This window comes from Danio rerio, chromosome 5 (genome assembly GCF_052040795.2).
Source record: "Danio rerio strain M-AB ecotype USA chromosome 5, GRCz13ab, whole genome shotgun sequence".
Classification (NCBI taxonomy): Eukaryota; Metazoa; Chordata; class Actinopteri; order Cypriniformes; family Danionidae; genus Danio; species Danio rerio.
The window spans coordinates 44356241-44377161 of record NC_141025.1 but is presented as its reverse complement, the minus strand read 5'-3'; the positions used below and the strand labels follow the sequence as shown (position 1 = coordinate 44377161).

The following is a 20921-nucleotide window of genomic DNA, read 5'->3' as shown; positions in this document are numbered from 1 at the left end:
TTCACATACATCCAAAATAACGAAAACATTAATAAAACTTAATAATATTAAATCTGAAAACAAGAGCAAATGAAAAGTACATAAATATGACTGAACCATGTAGCCTACCAGATGATGATACAAACGGCCATGTGATCTGATATCGTGCGTAGACCATAGACTGTAAAATATAGGCATAGACATAGAAATTGTGAACGATTTAATTTACTTTCTATTATTTACAATAATAAACTTTTTTTAACTTATATTCCTAATATCTACGTGAGCAGTTAGCACTGTACGTGTAATTAAACAGCATGCACTTACATTGCTTGGGCCACTAATAGAAAATATATGAGTTAATTTTATTATTTTAATTTAATTAATTCCTAAATAGCTGTACATTTTACAAAGTCAAACCTTGTCAAACCAATCTTGCTCATTTAGCATTATTATTACAGTTTCTACATTATTATTACATGACCATTTATGTGAAGCTGCTTTGACACAATCTACATTGTAAAAGCGCTATACAAATAAAGCTGAATTGAATTGAATTGAAGTTTCGTGAATTATAAATTAATTGATTTAAACTTCATTATTATTATTATTATTATTATTATTTTAACTATGTTTATTATTATTATTAATTATTTATTATTTATATGTTGAGATGAGATGAATCGTTTACTCACGTGATTCAGATTGGCGATTCAAATTGTGGTTGCTATAGCAACGCGTGGTATGATTTGACTCCATATATAAACACCGAGACTCGCCGCTATCTGTTGATTGAGGAGAGGCGAATTTCTGAGACATTTGCTGAGGATTACTGTGCTGATACTGCGATTCTTCAAGGAGACCAGAGAATTTCTGACAGAAGACTTTTATTTTACAAGGAGATCGACGCTCAGAGCTGAAATTATTCCTTTTGACACGTTTTGTTGCTCTTTTGTTGTGTTTATTTTGATTTTGATCTTGTTTTTATTGACATTTTTATTGATATTTGATCTTTGTTCTTGTTTTCAGGTTTGCTGGAGTTTGGAGGAGTTTGTCAGATGGGTGAAAACCGCAGTGAGTGTTTTAGTTTTTATTTGTTTATGATCAATCATGATATGATGTTGTGTAATGTTTGGGGAAATGTGATGTAAATAAACTGGTACAAATGAACCCATTTCAACACAACTGTTCCCCGATATAAGTGATCAGATGTCTTTTATTCTCTGTAGATGCAGCTACTAAAGTTAATTGTTGATTAATTCTTATAATCTTATAATAAACGTGATATGTTGTTGTTGTTGTTGTCGTTGTCTCAGGCCGCTCCAGATCCAGGAGTTCTGCTTTCATCCAGGCAGCTGTTCAGGACGTCAGGACACATGATGGTGATGGTGAAACCCAGACCGTGAGCCAAGAGCTTGATGGATTTCTCGCACCTCTGCCTTCCCTGTTGGCCAAATCTGTGTCCACAGATCAGGGTAACAGGAAGAGGAAGCGGCAGAGCGGCAGCCAGCAAACACCAGAAGATGAACGTCCGTCCACCTCATCTAGAAGAGCTCTCAAACGCTCTCGCAGAGGTCAGAATGGCTTTTTGAAGAAGTGATGATGATGTTTCAGTAATGCTCTTTTACAGTTTTCTCTACTGCTGCATGTTTTCTTTGAACACACATTTCTACTGCTCCTCTGTGTTGCAGACGCGTATGCAAAGGGCCCACTGCTGGGAGACGGTGGATTTGGCTCTGTGTTTGCTGGGATGCGCAGGTCTGATGGACTGCCAGTAAGTCGTTTTCTCCGCTCTTCATTCAAACAGCCTTTAGAAATCCTGATCTCAGTAAATGTGATGTGTGAGGATCAGGCAGGTGTGATTTATTATGCTTTATCTGTCTACAGGTCGCCATCAAGTATGTGTCTAAAGAGCGGACACAGAGGAGACTGAGAGTTGTGAGTTCAGTGTGAACCTGTTGTTGTGTTTGATGTTTCATTGGGTTCTGAATCCAATCGTTTGTCCTGCAGGAAGGTCAGGGTCGGCTGCCGCTGGAGGTGGCACTGATGACCCGCGTCAATTCAGCTCCTGCCTGCCCCAACGTCCTGCAGCTGCTAGACTGGTTTGACCGTCCCAGACGCTACATCCTGATCCTGGAGCGTCCGGATCCCTGCCAAGACCTCCAGAGCTTCTGTGAGGAGAACGGCTGTCTGGATGAGGGTCTGGCCAAGAAAGTGCTGGTGCAGCTGATCGCGGCTCTGAAACACTGCGAGAGCCGCGGAGTCCTGCACCGGGACGTCAAGCCAGAGAACCTGCTGATCTCCACAGAGTCCCAGGACATCAAGCTGCTGGACTTCGGCTGTGGAGATCTGCTCAAGCGCTCGGCCTACAAATACTTCGCAGGTGGGTTTGTGTTGCAGAAGGAAACACTCTGTGGATGTTTGTGAGCTTTTGATGATCCACCAAAGGGAATTTGTGTGTGCTGGAGTGTTTTGAACGGGTGTTTGTGTCTCCTTGTGTCTCTCAGGAACGATTCAATACGCTCCACCTGAGTGGTTCTGCAGACAGCGCTACCATGCGGGTCCAGCTACGGTGTGGTCAGTGGGAGTGACCCTCTTCAACATCCTGTGCAACCGTTTCCCCTTCGGAGGCTCACTGAGGGTCACGTCCAGGAGCAAACTGACCTTCCCCATAACTCTGTCAACAGGTAAGAGACTCACTGAGAGATCAGCAGAAGTGTGTTGCTCTGTGTTTCTGAACACGGTGTTGTGTGTATCAGAGTGCCGTCAGCTGATTGGCTGGTGTCTCAGTCCAGCGGCGGCTGATCGGCCCAGTTTGGACGATATTGAGCGCCATCCCTGGTTACAGTGAACAGGTGGCCAGTGACTTGACACTTATCTGAGTGACGCACTCATGGCTTTGATTGTGTTGTTAGGGTCAGTCTGGATTAATGATCTTAATGATTTGTGTAGGGTGAGCAGGAGTCACACAGGAAGTGCAGAGAACTGCTTCCTGATCACCTGCAGAATGAGGAGTGGGCACCTCACTAACTAATGGCCGACTCACCCAGGGCCGGGGCCCCTTTACCTGCACTAAGCCACCGCTTCAGATGACTTTAATGTTAATAGGGATTTTAATAATAAACGTATTATTTAGACAAATAATCCAGGTGTAGTGTCTTCCTAGAGTGACTGGAGAGAGCTCAAATAAAGGGAGAGTTCACACAGAAATCCAGATTTACTCACTGTTTACTCAAACTCAAGCGGTTTCAAATCTTTAAGAGTTTCTTGTTTTCTGTTTTGCACAAAATAAAATGTTTTGAAGAAGCTGAAAACCTGTAACCGTTGACTTTCATAGTAGCAAAAACAAACAAGTCAATGGGTACAGCTTTTCAGCTTTCTTCAAAATATCTTCTTTTGTATTGAACAGAATAAAGAAACTCAAACAGGTTTGGAGCAAGTGAAAGGGAGTTAATGATACAGAATTGTTATTTTGGGGTGAACTATCCATTTAAGTCCTCTTAATGGAGGTTTTCATAATGGTTTTAAAATGAAGATTGCAGCTCTACTGACTGAGGCTAAAGGTGTGATGAAATATTGTTTTGGTTGTTATTCCATTAAATGATCTTATAGATCTATAATATATAAGTTTTGGTGGAGTTGTTGTGGTAATTTGCCCACAGTAGCAGTAAAACCTCTGAAATGGTGTACACATCTGATGATCTAAGACCTAGTTTTTTGTTTTTTTAATATTAGGAATGTTCAGAGCTCTGTTAGATGTACATTTGCATTCTACATTTCTGTTGTTGTAGCAGGGAGATGTTTGTTTTGTGGCATGAAAAGAGTTTAAGAACTTCAGTTTTAGCTGGGAGTACTACTGCATATGCACTCATGTGATTGGCTTAAATTATATTAAACTGAGAGACCCAGAAACAACACTGAGTCCTTTCTGAGACTGCAAGTCAAATATTCTGAAAAAAACATTTAACCTTTCTTAAATGTATTTACATTTTTAATCATTAAAAACTTACAATATTAGAATCAATGAAAATAGGATGCAGATGCCAGAACATTGTCATTAACACTCTTTTGAATCATATTTCTACTAAAGAACAATGACTTTAGTTTACTCTACTTTACATTCTGCTGGTTCTGACATTAGAATAAATACTGAAGTCTGAACTCTGAGCTCTTTCATTCCTCTGCCTTTGTTGCTGTGTGGAAGGCATGTCTAATGAAGCATAACACACTTCATCACCAGCCTGAAACAGAATATATTTAATTAAAATAAGAAACAAATAAATAAACAAATAAATATATTATATTATATTGATGTAATTTATGTTGCTGCTAAACTATTGCGAATAATATATATTAAAATTATTCTCAAAATGTGCTCATACTGTACCTCAACATGTCTGTTCTCAGCCCCAGAACCTACAGAAACTTAACAAAAGATAAGAATAATTTACATTTTATAATTTGAGATATACATTTTTTACGAATAGCTGATGACCTGTAGTTTTCTTCTGACAGAGGCAGTAGACGCAGATGGAGAAGAGGAGAACACACACCGAACACACACCGAACAGCAGATTCCAGCAGAAAACACACTCTGATGCAGGTGATGTGGAGGTGCTGTTAAACCGTTCAGCACAAGGAGACTCTTGCTCTAAAATGAACAACAGGCCATTATTAAAGTGAATATATATTTAGTTATTATATTCATTTTATTTTATCTTTACTGATTACACACAATAATGAAAAATATGAGTTTAACACGGATGAATTTGCTAAAAGTGGTTGGAAAATCAGAAGTTAAAGATTCTAATATTAAATACACTATAAATCATCGTTTTACAAAATATAATGAATTTGCTGTTAATTTAATTTAAAGTATTATTAGAAACTAAGATACACTTTAAAAACTAATTATAAACACTTATTTTACTAATATACTTTATTAAATATACATTATTTCTGTATTTGAAGTCGGACTATGGCTGCAGGATTGTGTTGCTTAATTATTTGCAGGACTTTGCATTAATTATCGATAAAATTCATTCAAATAATATTAAAATAATAAAACTTTAGGTAAACATGTAAACTTATCATTAAAGCACAGCTATATTATGAAGAGATAAACTATAATTGACACTAATATTAGCTGTAATCCATAATCATCAAAATGAACTGAAATAAACACTTGAAATAAATTATTCTGAGTGTAATGAATGATTAAATAATTCCCCAGCACGGTTTAATTGAGAAAATATCTTTTGCAACACATTTTTAAACATAATATGTTAAATAAATAATCTCTAATAACTCATGACACAATATTTTAATAGTTATTTTACAAGACACTAGTATTCAGCCTAAAGTGCAGTTTAAAGGCTTAACTGGGTTAATTAGGTTAACTAAAGTTAGTTTAATTTAGGCAAATCATAGGACAACAGTGTTTGGTTCTGTAGCCAAAAAAAAAAAAAAAAAAAAATCTTACAGGGCTAATAATAATGTGCTTAATTTTTTGTTTGTTTTTATCAAAAACTGTTTTCACTTCAGCCAAACTGAAAAATAAACTTCACTGATCTGATAAAATCTCTTAGATCATTGTCACAAAGCACAGATTTTCCATTAGGCTTTCTTTAGTCTTGTGTATTGATTAATGTGCGCAAGGGCAACTATTGGTTTAATGAGGGAGTTTTCTGAGAGATGAAGAGCTGTAAAGTGAGTGTTCAATTACAAAAAGAAATGATTATACAAACTCAGTGTTTCCTTTTATTAACATTGACAAAACCGTATTACTTTAAAAGAAATATGATTATCAAAGCATGTCTTAGAGCGAATAAGCCCAACAGGTTTTTTATGTAATCGCCTTTTATCTTAATTTATATATAAAATAAATGTTTAATTAGTAATCACTACTGATGGGTTAGATTTTCAATATTCAATATTGTTCAGTAATTATTCAGCAGTAATTAAACATCTCTGTAGCATTTCCTCCTGCAGATGTGGTTCAGTCAGTTCAGCACTGCAGGGAGCTGTCCATTGTGCTGAATTTACTCCACACTAAACTCTCTTCTCACATTAAATTCATTATAAGTGTCTGATCAGTGAACAGGATACTGTCATTTCTCAACAACTAAAGAAGGTCTAATGTAGAAATTAAAAGATAATAGGAAATACAGCAGATGGATTTGCTTTATGAAAGGAAATTTTGTTGAATGATTATTACAATTTGGTTTAAATGTTGAATGTTGCACTCGTACATGTTGCATTGCTCTGCTCTTCTTTAAATAAATCAAACCTCAGTTGTGTGCTGTTTACACTGTCTCTGATTCATGGCACGTATTTTAATAAATCAGACTTTTGCATCTTCAGTTTCTCATCAATTCCAAGTCATGAAAATATTAAAAGCAACATTTACAGCTGCAGCGTGCACTAAATATTTTCTTACTTTTCTTATTTCTGTTTTTTTCTAACCACAGTTTATCTCATGCATTGATGTGTGTATTGAGCATGCAAGATCACCAGCTTGACCACAAACAGTTTTAGGACATTCAGTCTGTTGCATGCCTGAATAAAAACACTTGTGGTTTGTGTTCTCGCCTAGCTTTTCACAGCAACTGCAACATCACTGCACCAGGAGCGTCAGTAAAGACCAAGAAGAAGAAGAAGAAACACAGCACTGAGCCTGAAAGCTGATGTACTGTAGGCTGCAAGCAGAATCCTTTATGACCCAGGGATAATTTAATATAAAAAATGTATATCAATATAATAAATGAATCATATTATTAATCATATTATTCACTTTATAAATAATTTTTAACTACATTCAAAAAATAGAAACCTGTTTACCTTTAATATGTTTACTTTAATTAACTTTGATATATTTTTACTACTGTAAACTGGTGTATAAAATCAGGCCGCTTCAAGGCAGACTTTGCACCCTTAACAGAAGTTCAGAAGCTCAAATCACATCAAATCATCAAACGTAATGACAAACGAGAGATGTTTTTCTGAATTTAATACAATCTTTTTTTGTTTTAATATAAATGAACAAGGCTAGATCGGTTAGGAAAATTCTAGCAAATGTACAAGCTAATTGTCATTACAGACCTTGTGACAGTAATTTAGCTTATTGAAAGCTGTATATTAGTGATGAAAACAGCTATTTAGATTCATACAAACAGAAATAATGTATTTATAAACTTGCACCTTTCTGCTGTGGACGCCATCTTGTGGTCAGACGCGGGAACTCATTCGGCAGGTGAACTTTTGGGCTTTCTAGCCGTTGAGTGAACACAAAGTCCCTTAAAAAGCCTTCACATACATCCAAAATAACGAAAACATTAATAAAACTTAATAATATTAAATCTGAAAACAAGAGCAAATGAAAAGTACATAAATATGACTGAACCATGTAGCCTACCAGATGATGATACAAACGGCCATGTGATCTGATATCGTGCGTAGACCATAGACTGTAAAATATAGGCATAGACATAGAAATTGTGAACGATTTAATTTACTTTCTATTATTTACAATAATAAACTTTTTTAACTTATATTCCTAATATCTACGTGAGCAGTTAGCACTGTACGTGTAATTAAACAGCATGCACTTACATTGCTTGGGCCACTAATAGAAAATATATGAGTTAATTTTATTATTTTAATTTAATTAATTCCTAAATAGCTGTACATTTTACAAAGTCAAACCTTGTCAAACCAATCTTGCTCATTTAGCATTATTATTACAGTTTCTACATTATTATTACATGACCATTTATGTGAAGCTGCTTTGACACAATCTACATTGTAAAAGCGCTATACAAATAAAGCTGAATTGAATTGAATTGAAGTTTCGTGAATTATAAATTAATTGATTTAAACTTCATTATTATTATTATTATTATTATTATTTTAACTATGTTTATTATTATTATTAATTATTTATTATTTATATGTTGAGATGAGATGAATCGTTTACTCACGTGATTCAGATTGGCGATTCAAATTGTGGTTGCTATAGCAACGCGTGGTATGATTTGACTCCATATATAAACACCGAGACTCGCCGCTATCTGTTGATTGAGGAGAGGCGAATTTCTGAGACATTTGCTGAGGATTACTGTGCTGATACTGCGATTCTTCAAGGAGACCAGAGAATTTCTGACAGAAGACTTTTATTTTACAAGGAGATCGACGCTCAGAGCTGAAATTATTCCTTTTGACACGTTTTGTTGCTCTTTTGTTGTGTTTATTTTGATTTTGATCTTGTTTTTATTGACATTTTTATTGATATTTGATCTTTGTTCTTGTTTTCAGGTTTGCTGGAGTTTGGAGGAGTTTGTCAGATGGGTGAAAACCGCAGTGAGTGTTTTAGTTTTTATTTGTTTATGATCAATCATGATATGATGTTGTGTAATGTTTGGGGAAATGTGATGTAAATAAACTGGTACAAATGAACCCATTTCAACACAACTGTTCCCCGATATAAGTGATCAGATGTCTTTTATTCTCTGTAGATGCAGCTACTAAAGTTAATTGTTGATTAATTCTTATAATCTTATAATAAACGTGATATGTTGTTGTTGTTGTTGTCGTTGTCTCAGGCCGCTCCAGATCCAGGAGTTCTGCTTTCATCCAGGCAGCTGTTCAGGACGTCAGGACACATGATGGTGATGGTGAAACCCAGACCGTGAGCCAAGAGCTTGATGGATTTCTCGCACCTCTGCCTTCCCTGTTGGCCAAATCTGTGTCCACAGATCAGGGTAACAGGAAGAGGAAGCGGCAGAGCGGCAGCCAGCAAACACCAGAAGATGAACGTCCGTCCACCTCATCTAGAAGAGCTCTCAAACGCTCTCGCAGAGGTCAGAATGGCTTTTTGAAGAAGTGATGATGATGTTTCAGTAATGCTCTTTTACAGTTTTCTCTACTGCTGCATGTTTTCTTTGAACACACATTTCTACTGCTCCTCTGTGTTGCAGACGCGTATGCAAAGGGCCCACTGCTGGGAGACGGTGGATTTGGCTCTGTGTTTGCTGGGATGCGCAGGTCTGATGGACTGCCAGTAAGTCGTTTTCTCCGCTCTTCATTCAAACAGCCTTTAGAAATCCTGATCTCAGTAAATGTGATGTGTGAGGATCAGGCAGGTGTGATTTATTATGCTTTATCTGTCTACAGGTCGCCATCAAGTATGTGTCTAAAGAGCGGACACAGAGGAGACTGAGAGTTGTGAGTTCAGTGTGAACCTGTTGTTGTGTTTGATGTTTCATTGGGTTCTGAATCCAATCGTTTGTCCTGCAGGAAGGTCAGGGTCGGCTGCCGCTGGAGGTGGCACTGATGACCCGCGTCAATTCAGCTCCTGCCTGCCCCAACGTCCTGCAGCTGCTAGACTGGTTTGACCGTCCCAGACGCTACATCCTGATCCTGGAGCGTCCGGATCCCTGCCAAGACCTCCAGAGCTTCTGTGAGGAGAACGGCTGTCTGGATGAGGGTCTGGCCAAGAAAGTGCTGGTGCAGCTGATCGCGGCTCTGAAACACTGCGAGAGCCGCGGAGTCCTGCACCGGGACGTCAAGCCAGAGAACCTGCTGATCTCCACAGAGTCCCAGGACATCAAGCTGCTGGACTTCGGCTGTGGAGATCTGCTCAAGCGCTCGGCCTACAAATACTTCGCAGGTGGGTTTGTGTTGCAGAAGGAAACACTCTGTGGATGTTTGTGAGCTTTTGATGATCCACCAAAGGGAATTTGTGTGTGCTGGAGTGTTTTGAACGGGTGTTTGTGTCTCCTTGTGTCTCTCAGGAACGATTCAATACGCTCCACCTGAGTGGTTCTGCAGACAGCGCTACCATGCGGGTCCAGCTACGGTGTGGTCAGTGGGAGTGACCCTCTTCAACATCCTGTGCAACCGTTTCCCCTTCGGAGGCTCACTGAGGGTCACGTCCAGGAGCAAACTGACCTTCCCCATAACTCTGTCAACAGGTAAGAGACTCACTGAGAGATCAGCAGAAGTGTGTTGCTCTGTGTTTCTGAACACGGTGTTGTGTGTATCAGAGTGCCGTCAGCTGATTGGCTGGTGTCTCAGTCCAGCGGCGGCTGATCGGCCCAGTTTGGACGATATTGAGCGCCATCCCTGGTTACAGTGAACAGGTGGCCAGTGACTTGACACTTATCTGAGTGACGCACTCATGGCTTTGATTGTGTTGTTAGGGTCAGTCTGGATTAATGATCTTAATGATTTGTGTAGGGTGAGCAGGAGTCACACAGGAAGTGCAGAGAACTGCTTCCTGATCACCTGCAGAATGAGGAGTGGGCACCTCACTAACTAATGGCCGACTCACCCAGGGCCGGGGCCCCTTTACCTGCACTAAGCCACCGCTTCAGATGACTTTAATGTTAATAGGGATTTTAATAATAAACGTATTATTTAGACAAATAATCCAGGTGTAGTGTCTTCCTAGAGTGACTGGAGAGAGCTCAAATAAAGGGAGAGTTCACACAGAAATCCAGATTTACTCACTGTTTACTCAAACTCAAGCGGTTTCAAATCTTTAAGAGTTTCTTGTTTTCTGTTTTGCACAAAATAAAATGTTTTGAAGAAGCTGAAAACCTGTAACCGTTGACTTTCATAGTAGCAAAAACAAACAAGTCAATGGGTACAGCTTTTCAGCTTTCTTCAAAATATCTTCTTTTGTATTGAACAGAATAAAGAAACTCAAACAGGTTTGGAGCAAGTGAAAGGGAGTTAATGATACAGAATTGTTATTTTGGGGTGAACTATCCATTTAAGTCCTCTTAATGGAGGTTTTCATAATGGTTTTAAAATGAAGATTGCAGCTCTACTGACTGAGGCTAAAGGTGTGATGAAATATTGTTTTGGTTGTTATTCCATTAAATGATCTTATAGATCTATAATATATAAGTTTTGGTGGAGTTGTTGTGGTAATTTGCCCACAGTAGCAGTAAAACCTCTGAAATGGTGTACACATCTGATGATCTAAGACCTAGTTTTTTGTTTTTTTAATATTAGGAATGTTCAGAGCTCTGTTAGATGTACATTTGCATTCTACATTTCTGTTGTTGTAGCAGGGAGATGTTTGTTTTGTGGCATGAAAAGAGTTTAAGAACTTCAGTTTTAGCTGGGAGTACTACTGCATATGCACTCATGTGATTGGCTTAAATTATATTAAACTGAGAGACCCAGAAACAACACTGAGTCCTTTCTGAGACTGCAAGTCAAATATTCTGAAAAAAACATTTAACCTTTCTTAAATGTATTTACATTTTTAATCATTAAAAACTTACAATATTAGAATCAATGAAAATAGGATGCAGATGCCAGAACATTGTCATTAACACTCTTTTGAATCATATTTCTACTAAAGAACAATTACTTTAGTTTACTCTACTTTACATTCTGCTGGTTCTGACATTAGAATAAATACTGAAGTCTGAACTCTGAGCTCTTTCATTCCTCTGCCTTTGTTGCTGTGTGGAAGGCATGTCTAATGAAGCATAACACACTTCATCACCAGCCTGAAACAGAATATATTTAATTAAAATAAGAAACAAATAAATAAACAAATAAATATATTACATTATATTGATGTAATTTATGTTGCTGCTAAACTATTGCGAATAATATATATTAAAATTATTCTCAAAATGTGCTCATACTGTACCTCAACATGTCTGTTCTCAGCCCCAGAACCTACAGAAACTTAACAAAAGATAAGAATAATTTACATTTTATAATTTGAGATATACATTTTTTACGAATAGCTGATGACCTGTAGTTTTCTTCTGACAGAGGCAGTAGACGCAGATGGAGAAGAGGAGAACACACACCGAACACACACCGAACAGCAGATTCCAGCAGAAAACACACTCTGATGCAGGTGATGTGGAGGTGCTGTTAAACCGTTCAGCACAAGGAGACTCTTGCTCTAAAATGAACAACAGGCCATTATTAAAGTGAATATATATTTAGTTATTATATTCATTTTATTTTATCTTTACTGATTACACACAATAATGAAAAATATGAGTTTAACACGGATGAATTTGCTAAAAGTGGTTGGAAAATCAGAAGTTAAAGATTCTAATATTAAATACACTATAAATCATCGTTTTACAAAATATAATGAATTTGCTGTTAATTTAATTTAAAGTATTATTAGAAACTAAGATACACTTTAAAAACTAATTATAAACACTTATTTTACTAATATACTTTATTAAATATACATTATTTCTGTATTTGAAGTCGGACTATGGCTGCAGGATTGTGTTGCTTAATTATTTGCAGGACTTTGCATTAATTATCGATAAAATTCATTCAAATAATATTAAAATAATAAAACTTTAGGTAAACATGTAAACTTATCATTAAAGCACAGCTATATTATGAAGAGATAAACTATAATTGACACTAATATTAGCTGTAATCCATAATCATCAAAATGAACTGAAATAAACACTTGAAATAAATTATTCTGAGTGTAATGAATGATTAAATAATTCCCCAGCACGGTTTAATTGAGAAAATATCTTTTGCAACACATTTTTAAACATAATATGTTAAATAAATAATCTCTAATAACTCATGACACAATATTTTAATAGTTATTTTACAAGACACTAGTATTCAGCTTAAAGTGCAGTTTAAAGGCTTAACTGGGTTAATTAGGTTAACTAAAGTTAGTTTAATTTAGGCAAATCATAGGACAACAGTGTTTGGTTCTGTAGCCAAAAAATAAAAAATAAATAAAAATCTTACAGGGCTAATAATAATGTGCTTAATTTTTTGTTTGTTTTTATCAAAAACTGTTTTCACTTCAGCCAAACTGAAAAATAAACTTCACTGATCTGATAAGATCTCTTAGATCATTGTCACAAAGCACAGATTTTCCATTAGGCTTTCTTTAGTCTTGTGTATTGATTAATGTGCGCGAGGGCAACTATTGGTTTAATGAGGGAGTTTTCTGAGAGATGAAGAGCTGTAAAGTGAGTGTTCAATTACAAAAAGAAATGATTATACAAACTCAGTGTTTCCTTTTATTAACATTGACAAAACCGTATTACTTTAAAAGAAATATGATTATCAAAGCATGTCTTAGAGCGAATAAGCCCAACAGGTTTTTTATGTAATCGCCTTTTATCTTAATTTATATATAAAATAAATGTTTAATTAGTAATCACTACTGATGGGTTAGATTTTCAATATTCAATATTGTTCAGTAATTATTCAGCAGTAATTAAACATCTCTGTAGCATTTCCTCCTGCAGATGTGGTTCAGTCAGTTCAGCACTGCAGGGAGCTGTCCATTGTGCTGAATTTACTCCACACTAAACTCTCTTCTCACATTAAATTCATTATAAGTGTCTGATCAGTGAACAGGATACTGTCATTTCTCAACAACTAAAGAAGGTCTAATGTAGAAATTAAAAGATAATAGGAAATACAGCAGATGGATTTGCTTTATGAAAGGAAATTTTGTTGAATGATTATTACAATTTGGTTTAAATGTTGAATGTTGCACTCGTACATGTTGCATTGCTCTGCTCTTCTTTAAATAAATCAAACCTCAGTTGTGTGCTGTTTACACTGTCTCTGATTCATGGCACGTATTTTAATAAATCAGACTTTTGCATCTTCAGTTTCTCATCAATTCCAAGTCATGAAAATATTAAAAGCAACATTTACAGCTGCAGCGTGCACTAAATATTTTCTTACTTTTCTTATTTCTGTTTTTTTCTAACCACAGTTTATCTCATGCATTGATGTGTGTATTGAGCATGCAAGATCACCAGCTTGACCACAAACAGTTTTAGGACATTCAGTCTGTTGCATGCCTGAATAAAAACACTTGTGGTTTGTGTTCTCGCCTAGCTTTTCACAGCAACTGCAACATCACTGCACCAGGAGCGTCAGTAAAGACCAAGAAGAAGAAGAAGAAACACAGCACTGAGCCTGAAAGCTGATGTACTGTAGGCTGCAAGCAGAATCCTTTATGACCCAGGGATAATTTAATATAAAAAATGTATATCAATATAATAAATGAATCATATTATTAATCATATTATTCACTTTATAAATAATTTTTAACTACATTCAAAAAATAGAAACCTGTTTACCTTTAATATGTTTACTTTAATTAACTTTGATATATTTTTACTACTGTAAACTGGTGTATAAAATCAGGCCGCTTCAAGGCAGACTTTGCACCCTTAACAGAAGTTCAGAAGCTCAAATCACATCAAATCATCAAACGTAATGACAAACGAGAGATGTTTTTCTGAATTTAATACAATCTTTTTTTGTTTTAATATAAATGAACAAGGCTAGATCGGTTAGGAAAATTCTAGCAAATGTACAAGCTAATTGTCATTACAGACCTTGTGACAGTAATTTAGCTTATTGAAAGCTGTATATTAGTGATGAAAACAGCTATTTAGATTCATACAAACAGAAATAATGTATTTATAAACTTGCACCTTTCTGCTGTGGACGCCATCTTGTGGTCAGACGCGGGAACTCATTCGGCAGGTGAACTTTTGGGCTTTCTAGCCGTTGAGTGAACACAAAGTCCCTTAAAAAGCCTTCACATACATCCAAAATAACGAAAACATTAATAAAACTTAATAATATTAAATCTGAAAACAAGAGCAAATGAAAAGTACATAAATATGACTGAACCATGTAGCCTACCAGATGATGATACAAACGGCCATGTGATCTGAAATCGTGCGTAGACCATAGACTGTAAAATATAGGCATAGACATAGAAATTGTGAACGATTTAATTTACTTTCTATTATTTACAATAATAAACTTTTTTTAACTTATATTCCTAATATCTACGTGAGCAGTTAGCACTGTACGTGTAATTAAACAGCATGCACTTACATTGCTTGGGCCACTAATAGAAAATATATGAGTTAATTTTATTATTTTAATTTAATTAATTCCTAAATAGCTGTACATTTTACAAAGTCAAACCTTGTCAAACCAATCTTGCTCATTTAGCATTATTATTACAGTTTCTACATTATTATTACATGACCATTTATGTGAAGCTGCTTTGACACATCTACATTGTAAAAGCGCTATAAAAATAAAGCTGAATTGAATTGAATTGAAGTTTCGTGAATTATAAATTAATTGATTTAAACTTCATTATTATTATTATTATTATTATTATTATTTTAACTATGTTTATTATTATTATTAATTATTTATTATTTATATGTTGAGATGAGATGAATCGTTTACTCACGTGATTCAGATTGGCGATTCAAATTGTGGTTGCTATAGCAACGCGTGGTATGATTTGACTCCATATATAAACACCGAGACTCGCCGCTATCTGTTGATTGAGGAGAGGCGAATTTCTGAGACATTTGCTGAGGATTACTGTGCTGATACTGCGATTCTTCAAGGAGACCAGAGAATTTCTGACAGAAGACTTTTATTTTACAAGGAGATCGACGCTCAGAGCTGAAATTATTCCTTTTGACACGTTTTGTTGCTCTTTTGTTGTGTTTATTTTGATTTTGATCTTGTTTTTATTGACATTTTTATTGATATTTGATCTTTGTTCTTGTTTTCAGGTTTGCTGGAGTTTGGAGGAGTTTGTCAGATGGGTGAAAACCGCAGTGAGTGTTTTAGTTTTTATTTGTTTATGATCAATCATGATATGATGTTGTGTAATGTTTGGGGAAATGTGATGTAAATAAACTGGTACAAATGAACCCATTTCAACACAACTGTTCCCCGATATAAGTGATCAGATGTCTTTTATTCTCTGTAGATGCAGCTACTAAAGTTAATTGTTGATTAATTCTTATAATCTTATAATAAACGTGATATGTTGTTGTTGTTGTTGTCGTTGTCTCAGGCCGCTCCAGATCCAGGAGTTCTGCTTTCATCCAGGCAGCTGTTCAGGACGTCAGGACACATGATGGTGATGGTGAAACCCAGACCGTGAGCCAAGAGCTTGATGGATTTCTCGCACCTCTGCCTTCCCTGTTGGCCAAATCTGTGTCCACAGATCAGGGTAACAGGAAGAGGAAGCGGCAGAGCGGCAGCCAGCAAACACCAGAAGATGAACGTCCGTCCACCTCATCTAGAAGAGCTCTCAAACGCTCTCGCAGAGGTCAGAATGGCTTTTTGAAGAAGTGATGATGATGTTTCAGTAATGCTCTTTTACAGTTTTCTCTACTGCTGCATGTTTTCTTTGAACACACATTTCTACTGCTCCTCTGTGTTGCAGACGCGTATGCAAAGGGCCCACTGCTGGGAGACGGTGGATTTGGCTCTGTGTTTGCTGGGATGCGCAGGTCTGATGGACTGCCAGTAAGTCGTTTTCTCCGCTCTTCATTCAAACAGCCTTTAGAAATCCTGATCTCAGTAAATGTGATGTGTGAGGATCAGGCAGGTGTGATTTATTATGCTTTATCTGTCTACAGGTCGCCATCAAGTATGTGTCTAAAGAGCGGACACAGAGGAGACTGAGAGTTGTGAGTTCAGTGTGAACCTGTTGTTGTGTTTGATGTTTCATTGGGTTCTGAATCCAATCGTTTGTCCTGCAGGAAGGTCAGGGTCGGCTGCCGCTGGAGGTGGCACTGATGACCCGCGTCAATTCAGCTCCTGCCTGCCCCAACGTCCTGCAGCTGCTAGACTGGTTTGACCGTCCCAGACGCTACATCCTGATCCTGGAGCGTCCGGATCCCTGCCAAGACCTCCAGAGCTTCTGTGAGGAGAACGGCTGTCTGGATGAGGGTCTGGCCAAGAAAGTGCTGGTGCAGCTGATCGCGGCTCTGAAACACTGCGAGAGCCGCGGAGTCCTGCACCGGGACGTCAAGCCAGAGAACCTGCTGATCTCCACAGAGTCCCAGGACATCAAGCTGCTGGACTTCGGCTGTGGAGATCTGCTCAAGCGCTCGGCCTACAAATACTTCGCAGGTGGGTTTGTGTTGCAGAAGGAAACACTCTGTGGATGTTTGTGAGCTTTTGATGATCCACCAAAGGGAATTTGTGTGTGCTGGAGTGTTTTGAACGGGTGTTTGTGTCTCCTTGTGTCTCTCAGGAACGATTCAATACGCTCCACCTGAGTGGTTCTGCAGACAGCGCTACCATGCGGGTCCAGCTACGGTGTGGTCAGTGGGAGTGACCCTCTTCAACATCCTGTGCAACCGTTTCCCCTTCGGAGGCTCACTGAGGGTCACGTCCAGGAGCAAACTGACCTTCCCCATAACTCTGTCAACAGGTAAGAGACTCACTGAGAGATCAGCAGAAGTGTGTTGCTCTGTGTTTCTGAACACGGTGTTGTGTGTATCAGAGTGCCGTCAGCTGATTGGCTGGTGTCTCAGTCCAGCGGCGGCTGATCGGCCCAGTTTGGACGATATTGAGCGCCATCCCTGGTTACAGTGAACAGGTGGCCAGTGACTTGACACTTATCTGAGTGACGCACTCATGGCTTTGATTGTGTTGTTAGGGTCAGTCTGGATTAATGATCTTAATGATTTGTGTAGGGTGAGCAGGAGTCACACAGGAAGTGCAGAGAACTGCTTCCTGATCACCTGCAGAATGAGGAGTGGGCACCTCACTAACTAATGGCCGACTCACCCAGGGCCGGGGCCCCTTTACCTGCACTAAGCCACCGCTTCAGATGACTTTAATGTTAATAGGGATTTTAATAATAAACGTATTATTTAGACAAATAATCCAGGTGTAGTGTCTTCCTAGAGTGACTGGAGAGAGCTCAAATAAAGGGAGAGTTCACACAGAAATCCAGATTTACTCACTGTTTACTCAAACTCAAGCGGTTTCAAATCTTTAAGAGTTTCTTGTTTTCTGTTTTGCACAAAATAAAATGTTTTGAAGAAGCTGAAAACCTGTAACCGTTGACTTTCATAGTAGCAAAAACAAACAAGTCAATGGGTACAGCTTTTCAGCTTTCTTCAAAATATCTTCTTTTGTATTGAACAGAATAAAGAAACTCAAACAGGTTTGGAGCAAGTGAAAGGGAGTTAATGATACAGAATTGTTATTTTGGGGTGAACTATCCATTTAAGTCCTCTTAATGGAGGTTTTCATAATGGTTTTAAAATGAAGATTGCAGCTCTACTGACTGAGGCTAAAGGTGTGATGAAATATTGTTTTGGTTGTTATTCCATTAAATGATCTTATAGATCTATAATATATAAGTTTTGGTGGAGTTGTTGTGGTAATTTGCCCACAGTAGCAGTAAAACCTCTGAAATGGTGTACACATCTGATGATCTAAGACCTAGTTTTTTGTTTTTTTAATATTAGGAATGTTCAGAGCTCTGTTAGATGTACATTTGCATTCTACATTTCTGTTGTTGTAGCAGGGAGATGTTTGTTTTGTGGCATGAAAAGAGTTTAAGAACTTCAGTTTTAGCTGGGAGTACTACTGCATATGCACTCATGTGATTGGCTTAAATTATATTAAACTGAGAGACCCAGAAACAACACTGAGTCCTTTCTGAGACTGCAAGTCAAATATTCTGAAAAAAACATTTAACCTTTCTTAAATGTATTTACATTTTTAATCATTAAAAACTTACAATATTAGAATCAATGAAAATAGGATGCAGATGCCAGAACATTGTCATTAACACTCTTTTGAATCATATTTCTACTAAAGAACAATGACTTTAGTTTACTCTACTTTACATTCTGCTGGTTCTGACATTAGAATAAATACTGAAGTCTGAACTCTGAGCTCTTTCATTCCTCTGCCTTTGTTGCTGTGTGGAAGGCATGTCTAATGAAGCATAACACACTTCATCACCAGCCTGAAACAGAATATATTTAATTAAAATAAGAAACAAATAAATAAACAAATAAATATATTATATTATATTGATGTAATTTATGTTGCTGCTAAACTATTGCGAATAATATATATTAAAATTATTCTCAAAATGTGCTCATACTGTACCTCAACATGTCTGTTCTCAGCCCCAGAACCTACAGAAACTTAACAAAAGATAAGAATAATTTACATTTTATAATTTGAGATATACATTTTTTACGAATAGCTGATGACCTGTAGTTTTCTTCTGACAGAGGCAGTAGACGCAGATGGAGAAGAGGAGAACACACACCGAACACACACCGAACAGCAGATTCCAGCAGAAAACACACTCTGATGCAGGTGATGTGGAGGTGCTGTTAAACCGTTCAGCACAAGGAGACTCTTGCTCTAAAATGAACAACAGGCCATTATTAAAGTGAATATATATTTAGTTATTATATTCATTTTATTTTATCTTTACTGATTACACACAATAATGAAAAATATGAGTTTAACACGGATGAATTTGCTAAAAGTGGTTGGAAAATCAGAAGTTAAAGATTCTAATATTAAATACACTATAAATCATCGTTTTACAAAATATAATGAATTTGCTGTTAATTTAATTTAAAGTATTATTAGAAACTAAGATACACTTTAAAAACTAATTATAAACACTTATTTTACTAATATACTTTATTAAATATACATTATTTCTGTATTTGAAGTCGGACTATGGCTGCAGGATTGTGTTGCTTAATTATTTGCAGGACTTTGCATTAATTATCGATAAAATTCATTCAAATAATATTAAAATAATAAAACTTTAGGTAAACATGTAAACTTATCATTAAAGCACAGCTATATTATGAAGAGATAAACTATAATTGACACTAATATTAGCTGTAATCCATAATCATCAAAATGAACTGAAATAAACACTTGAAATAAATTATTCTGAGTGTAATGAATGATTAAATAATTCCCCAGCACGGTTTAATTGAGAAAATATCTTTTGCAACACATTTTTAAACATAATATGTTAAATAAATAATCTCTAATAACTCATGACACAATATTTTAATAGTTATTTTACAAGACACTAGTATTCAGCTTAAAGTGCAGTTTAAAGGCTTAACTGGGTTAATTAGGTTAACTAAAGTTAGTTTAATTTAGGCAAATCATAGGACAACAGTGTTTGGTTCTGTAGCCAAAAAATAAAAAATAAATAAAAATCTTACAGGGCTAATAATAATGTGCTTAATTTTTTGTTTGTTTTTATCAAAAACTGTTTTCACTTCAGCCAAACTGAAAAATAAACTTCACTGATCTGATAAGATCTCTTAGATCATTGTCACAAAGCACAGATTTTCCATTAGGCTTTCTTTAGTCTTGTGTATTGATTAATGTGCGCGAGGGCAACTATTGGTTTAATGAGGGAGTTTTCTGAGAGATGAAGAGCTGTAAAGTGAGTGTTCAATTACAAAAAGAAATGATTATACAAACTCAGTGTTTCCTTTTATTAACATTGACAAAACCGTATTACTTTAAAAGAAATATGATTATCAAAGCATGTCTTAGAGCGAATAAGCCCAACAGGTTTTTTATGTAATCGCCTTTTATCTTAATTTATATATAAAATAAATGTTTAATTAGTAATCACTACTGATGGGTTAGATTTTCAATATTCAATATTGTTCAGTAATTATTCAGCAGTAATTAAACATCTCTGTAGCATTTCCTCCTGCAGATGTGGTTCAGTCAGTTCAGCACTGCAGGGAGCTGTCCATTGTGCTGAATTTACTCCACACTAAACTCTCTTCTCACATTAAATTCATTATAAGTGTCTGATCAGTGAACAGGATACTGTCATTTCTCAACAACTAAAGAAGGTCTAATGTAGAAATTAAAAGATAATAGGAAATACAGCAGATGGATTTGCTTTATGAAAGGAAATTTTGTTGAATGATTATTACAATTTGGTTTAAATGTTGAATGTTGCACTCGTACATGTTGCATTGCTCTGCTCTTCTTTAAATAAATCAAACCTCAGTTGTGTGCTGTTTACACTGTCTCTGATTCATGGCACGTATTTTAATAAATCAGACTTTTGCATCTTCAGTTTC

General features: G+C 36.4%; 4 protein-coding genes and 1 long non-coding RNA gene across 13 annotated transcripts in view; 4 read left to right on the top strand and 1 right to left on the bottom strand.

The window, feature by feature from the left end:
- The window catches only part of rufy3 (RUN and FYVE domain containing 3), an 881807-nt gene that overhangs the window by 275120 nt on the left and 585766 nt on the right, over positions 1-20921 (bottom strand). The window lies entirely within an intron of this gene.
- The window catches only part of LOC148679708 (uncharacterized), an 890299-nt gene that overhangs the window by 678277 nt on the left and 191101 nt on the right, over positions 1-20921 (top strand). The gene's annotated exons all lie outside the window — the stretch shown is intronic.
- LOC147844134 (serine/threonine-protein kinase pim-3-like) lies at positions 426-6667 on the top strand. 3 transcript variants are annotated; one of them, XR_015491570.1, is made up of 8 exons: positions 426-1053; positions 1296-1553; positions 1671-1753; positions 1867-1917; positions 1990-2362; positions 2487-2666; positions 4495-4658; positions 6575-6667. XR_015491570.1 is itself a non-coding variant. In XM_087254025.1 (8 exons), exons 1-7 carry the CDS (start codon positions 1038-1040, stop codon positions 2828-2830), a joined length of 1053 nt encoding a protein of 350 aa, XP_087110151.1. In that variant the 5' UTR covers positions 612-1037; the 3' UTR covers positions 2831-2834; positions 2932-3886. The 3 variants fall into 3 exon arrangements, 1 of the variants encoding a protein (XP_087110151.1); XR_015491572.1 differs by having other exon boundaries at positions 6450-6667; XM_087254025.1 differs by lacking the exons at positions 4495-4658; positions 6575-6667 and adding exons at positions 2739-2834; positions 2932-3886 and having other exon boundaries at positions 612-1053.
- LOC147844133 (serine/threonine-protein kinase pim-3-like) lies at positions 6575-14048 on the top strand. 6 transcript variants are annotated; one of them, XM_087254020.1, is made up of 9 exons: positions 6917-7231; positions 8293-8337; positions 8580-8837; positions 8955-9037; positions 9151-9201; positions 9274-9646; positions 9771-9950; positions 10023-10118; positions 10216-10405. In XM_087254020.1, exons 2-8 carry the CDS (start codon positions 8322-8324, stop codon positions 10112-10114), a joined length of 1053 nt encoding a protein of 350 aa, XP_087110146.1. In that variant the 5' UTR covers positions 6917-7231; positions 8293-8321; the 3' UTR covers positions 10115-10118; positions 10216-10405. The 6 variants fall into 6 exon arrangements, with proteins under 6 accessions (XP_087110149.1, XP_087110146.1, XP_087110150.1 ...); XM_087254024.1 differs by lacking the exons at positions 10023-10118; positions 10216-10405 and adding exons at positions 11779-11866; positions 13861-14048 and having other exon boundaries at positions 7044-7231; XM_087254023.1 differs by lacking the exons at positions 6917-7231; positions 10023-10118; positions 10216-10405 and adding exons at positions 6575-6667; positions 11779-13573.
- LOC147844132 (serine/threonine-protein kinase pim-3-like) lies at positions 15183-20862 on the top strand. Of its 2 annotated transcripts, XM_087253980.1 has the most exons (8): positions 15185-15626; positions 15869-16126; positions 16244-16326; positions 16440-16490; positions 16563-16935; positions 17060-17239; positions 17312-17407; positions 17505-18459. In XM_087253980.1, exons 1-7 carry the CDS (start codon positions 15611-15613, stop codon positions 17401-17403), a joined length of 1053 nt encoding a protein of 350 aa, XP_087110106.1. In that variant the 5' UTR covers positions 15185-15610; the 3' UTR covers positions 17404-17407; positions 17505-18459. The 2 variants fall into 2 exon arrangements, with proteins under 2 accessions (XP_087110107.1, XP_087110106.1); XM_087253981.1 differs by lacking the exons at positions 17312-17407; positions 17505-18459 and adding an exon at positions 19068-20862 and having other exon boundaries at positions 15183-15626.

Excerpts from the sequence above, each read along its gene's own strand:
- LOC147844134 (XM_087254025.1), top strand. Across the intron at positions 1,754-1,866 it reads GCAGGTCTGATGGACTGCCA|GTCGCCATCAAGTATGTGTC; the intron begins GTAAGTCGTTTT and ends ATCTGTCTACAG. Across the intron at positions 2,363-2,486 it reads GGCCTACAAATACTTCGCAG|GAACGATTCAATACGCTCCA; the intron begins GTGGGTTTGTGT and ends TGTGTCTCTCAG.
- LOC147844132 (XM_087253980.1), top strand. Across the intron at positions 16,491-16,562 it reads CACAGAGGAGACTGAGAGTT|GAAGGTCAGGGTCGGCTGCC; the intron begins GTGAGTTCAGTG and ends TTTGTCCTGCAG. Across the intron at positions 17,240-17,311 it reads CCCCATAACTCTGTCAACAG|AGTGCCGTCAGCTGATTGGC; the intron begins GTAAGAGACTCA and ends TGTGTGTATCAG.
- LOC147844133 (XM_087254019.1), top strand. Across the intron at positions 8,838-8,954 it reads TCTCAAACGCTCTCGCAGAG|ACGCGTATGCAAAGGGCCCA; the intron begins GTCAGAATGGCT and ends TCTGTGTTGCAG. Across the intron at positions 9,647-9,770 it reads GGCCTACAAATACTTCGCAG|GAACGATTCAATACGCTCCA; the intron begins GTGGGTTTGTGT and ends TGTGTCTCTCAG.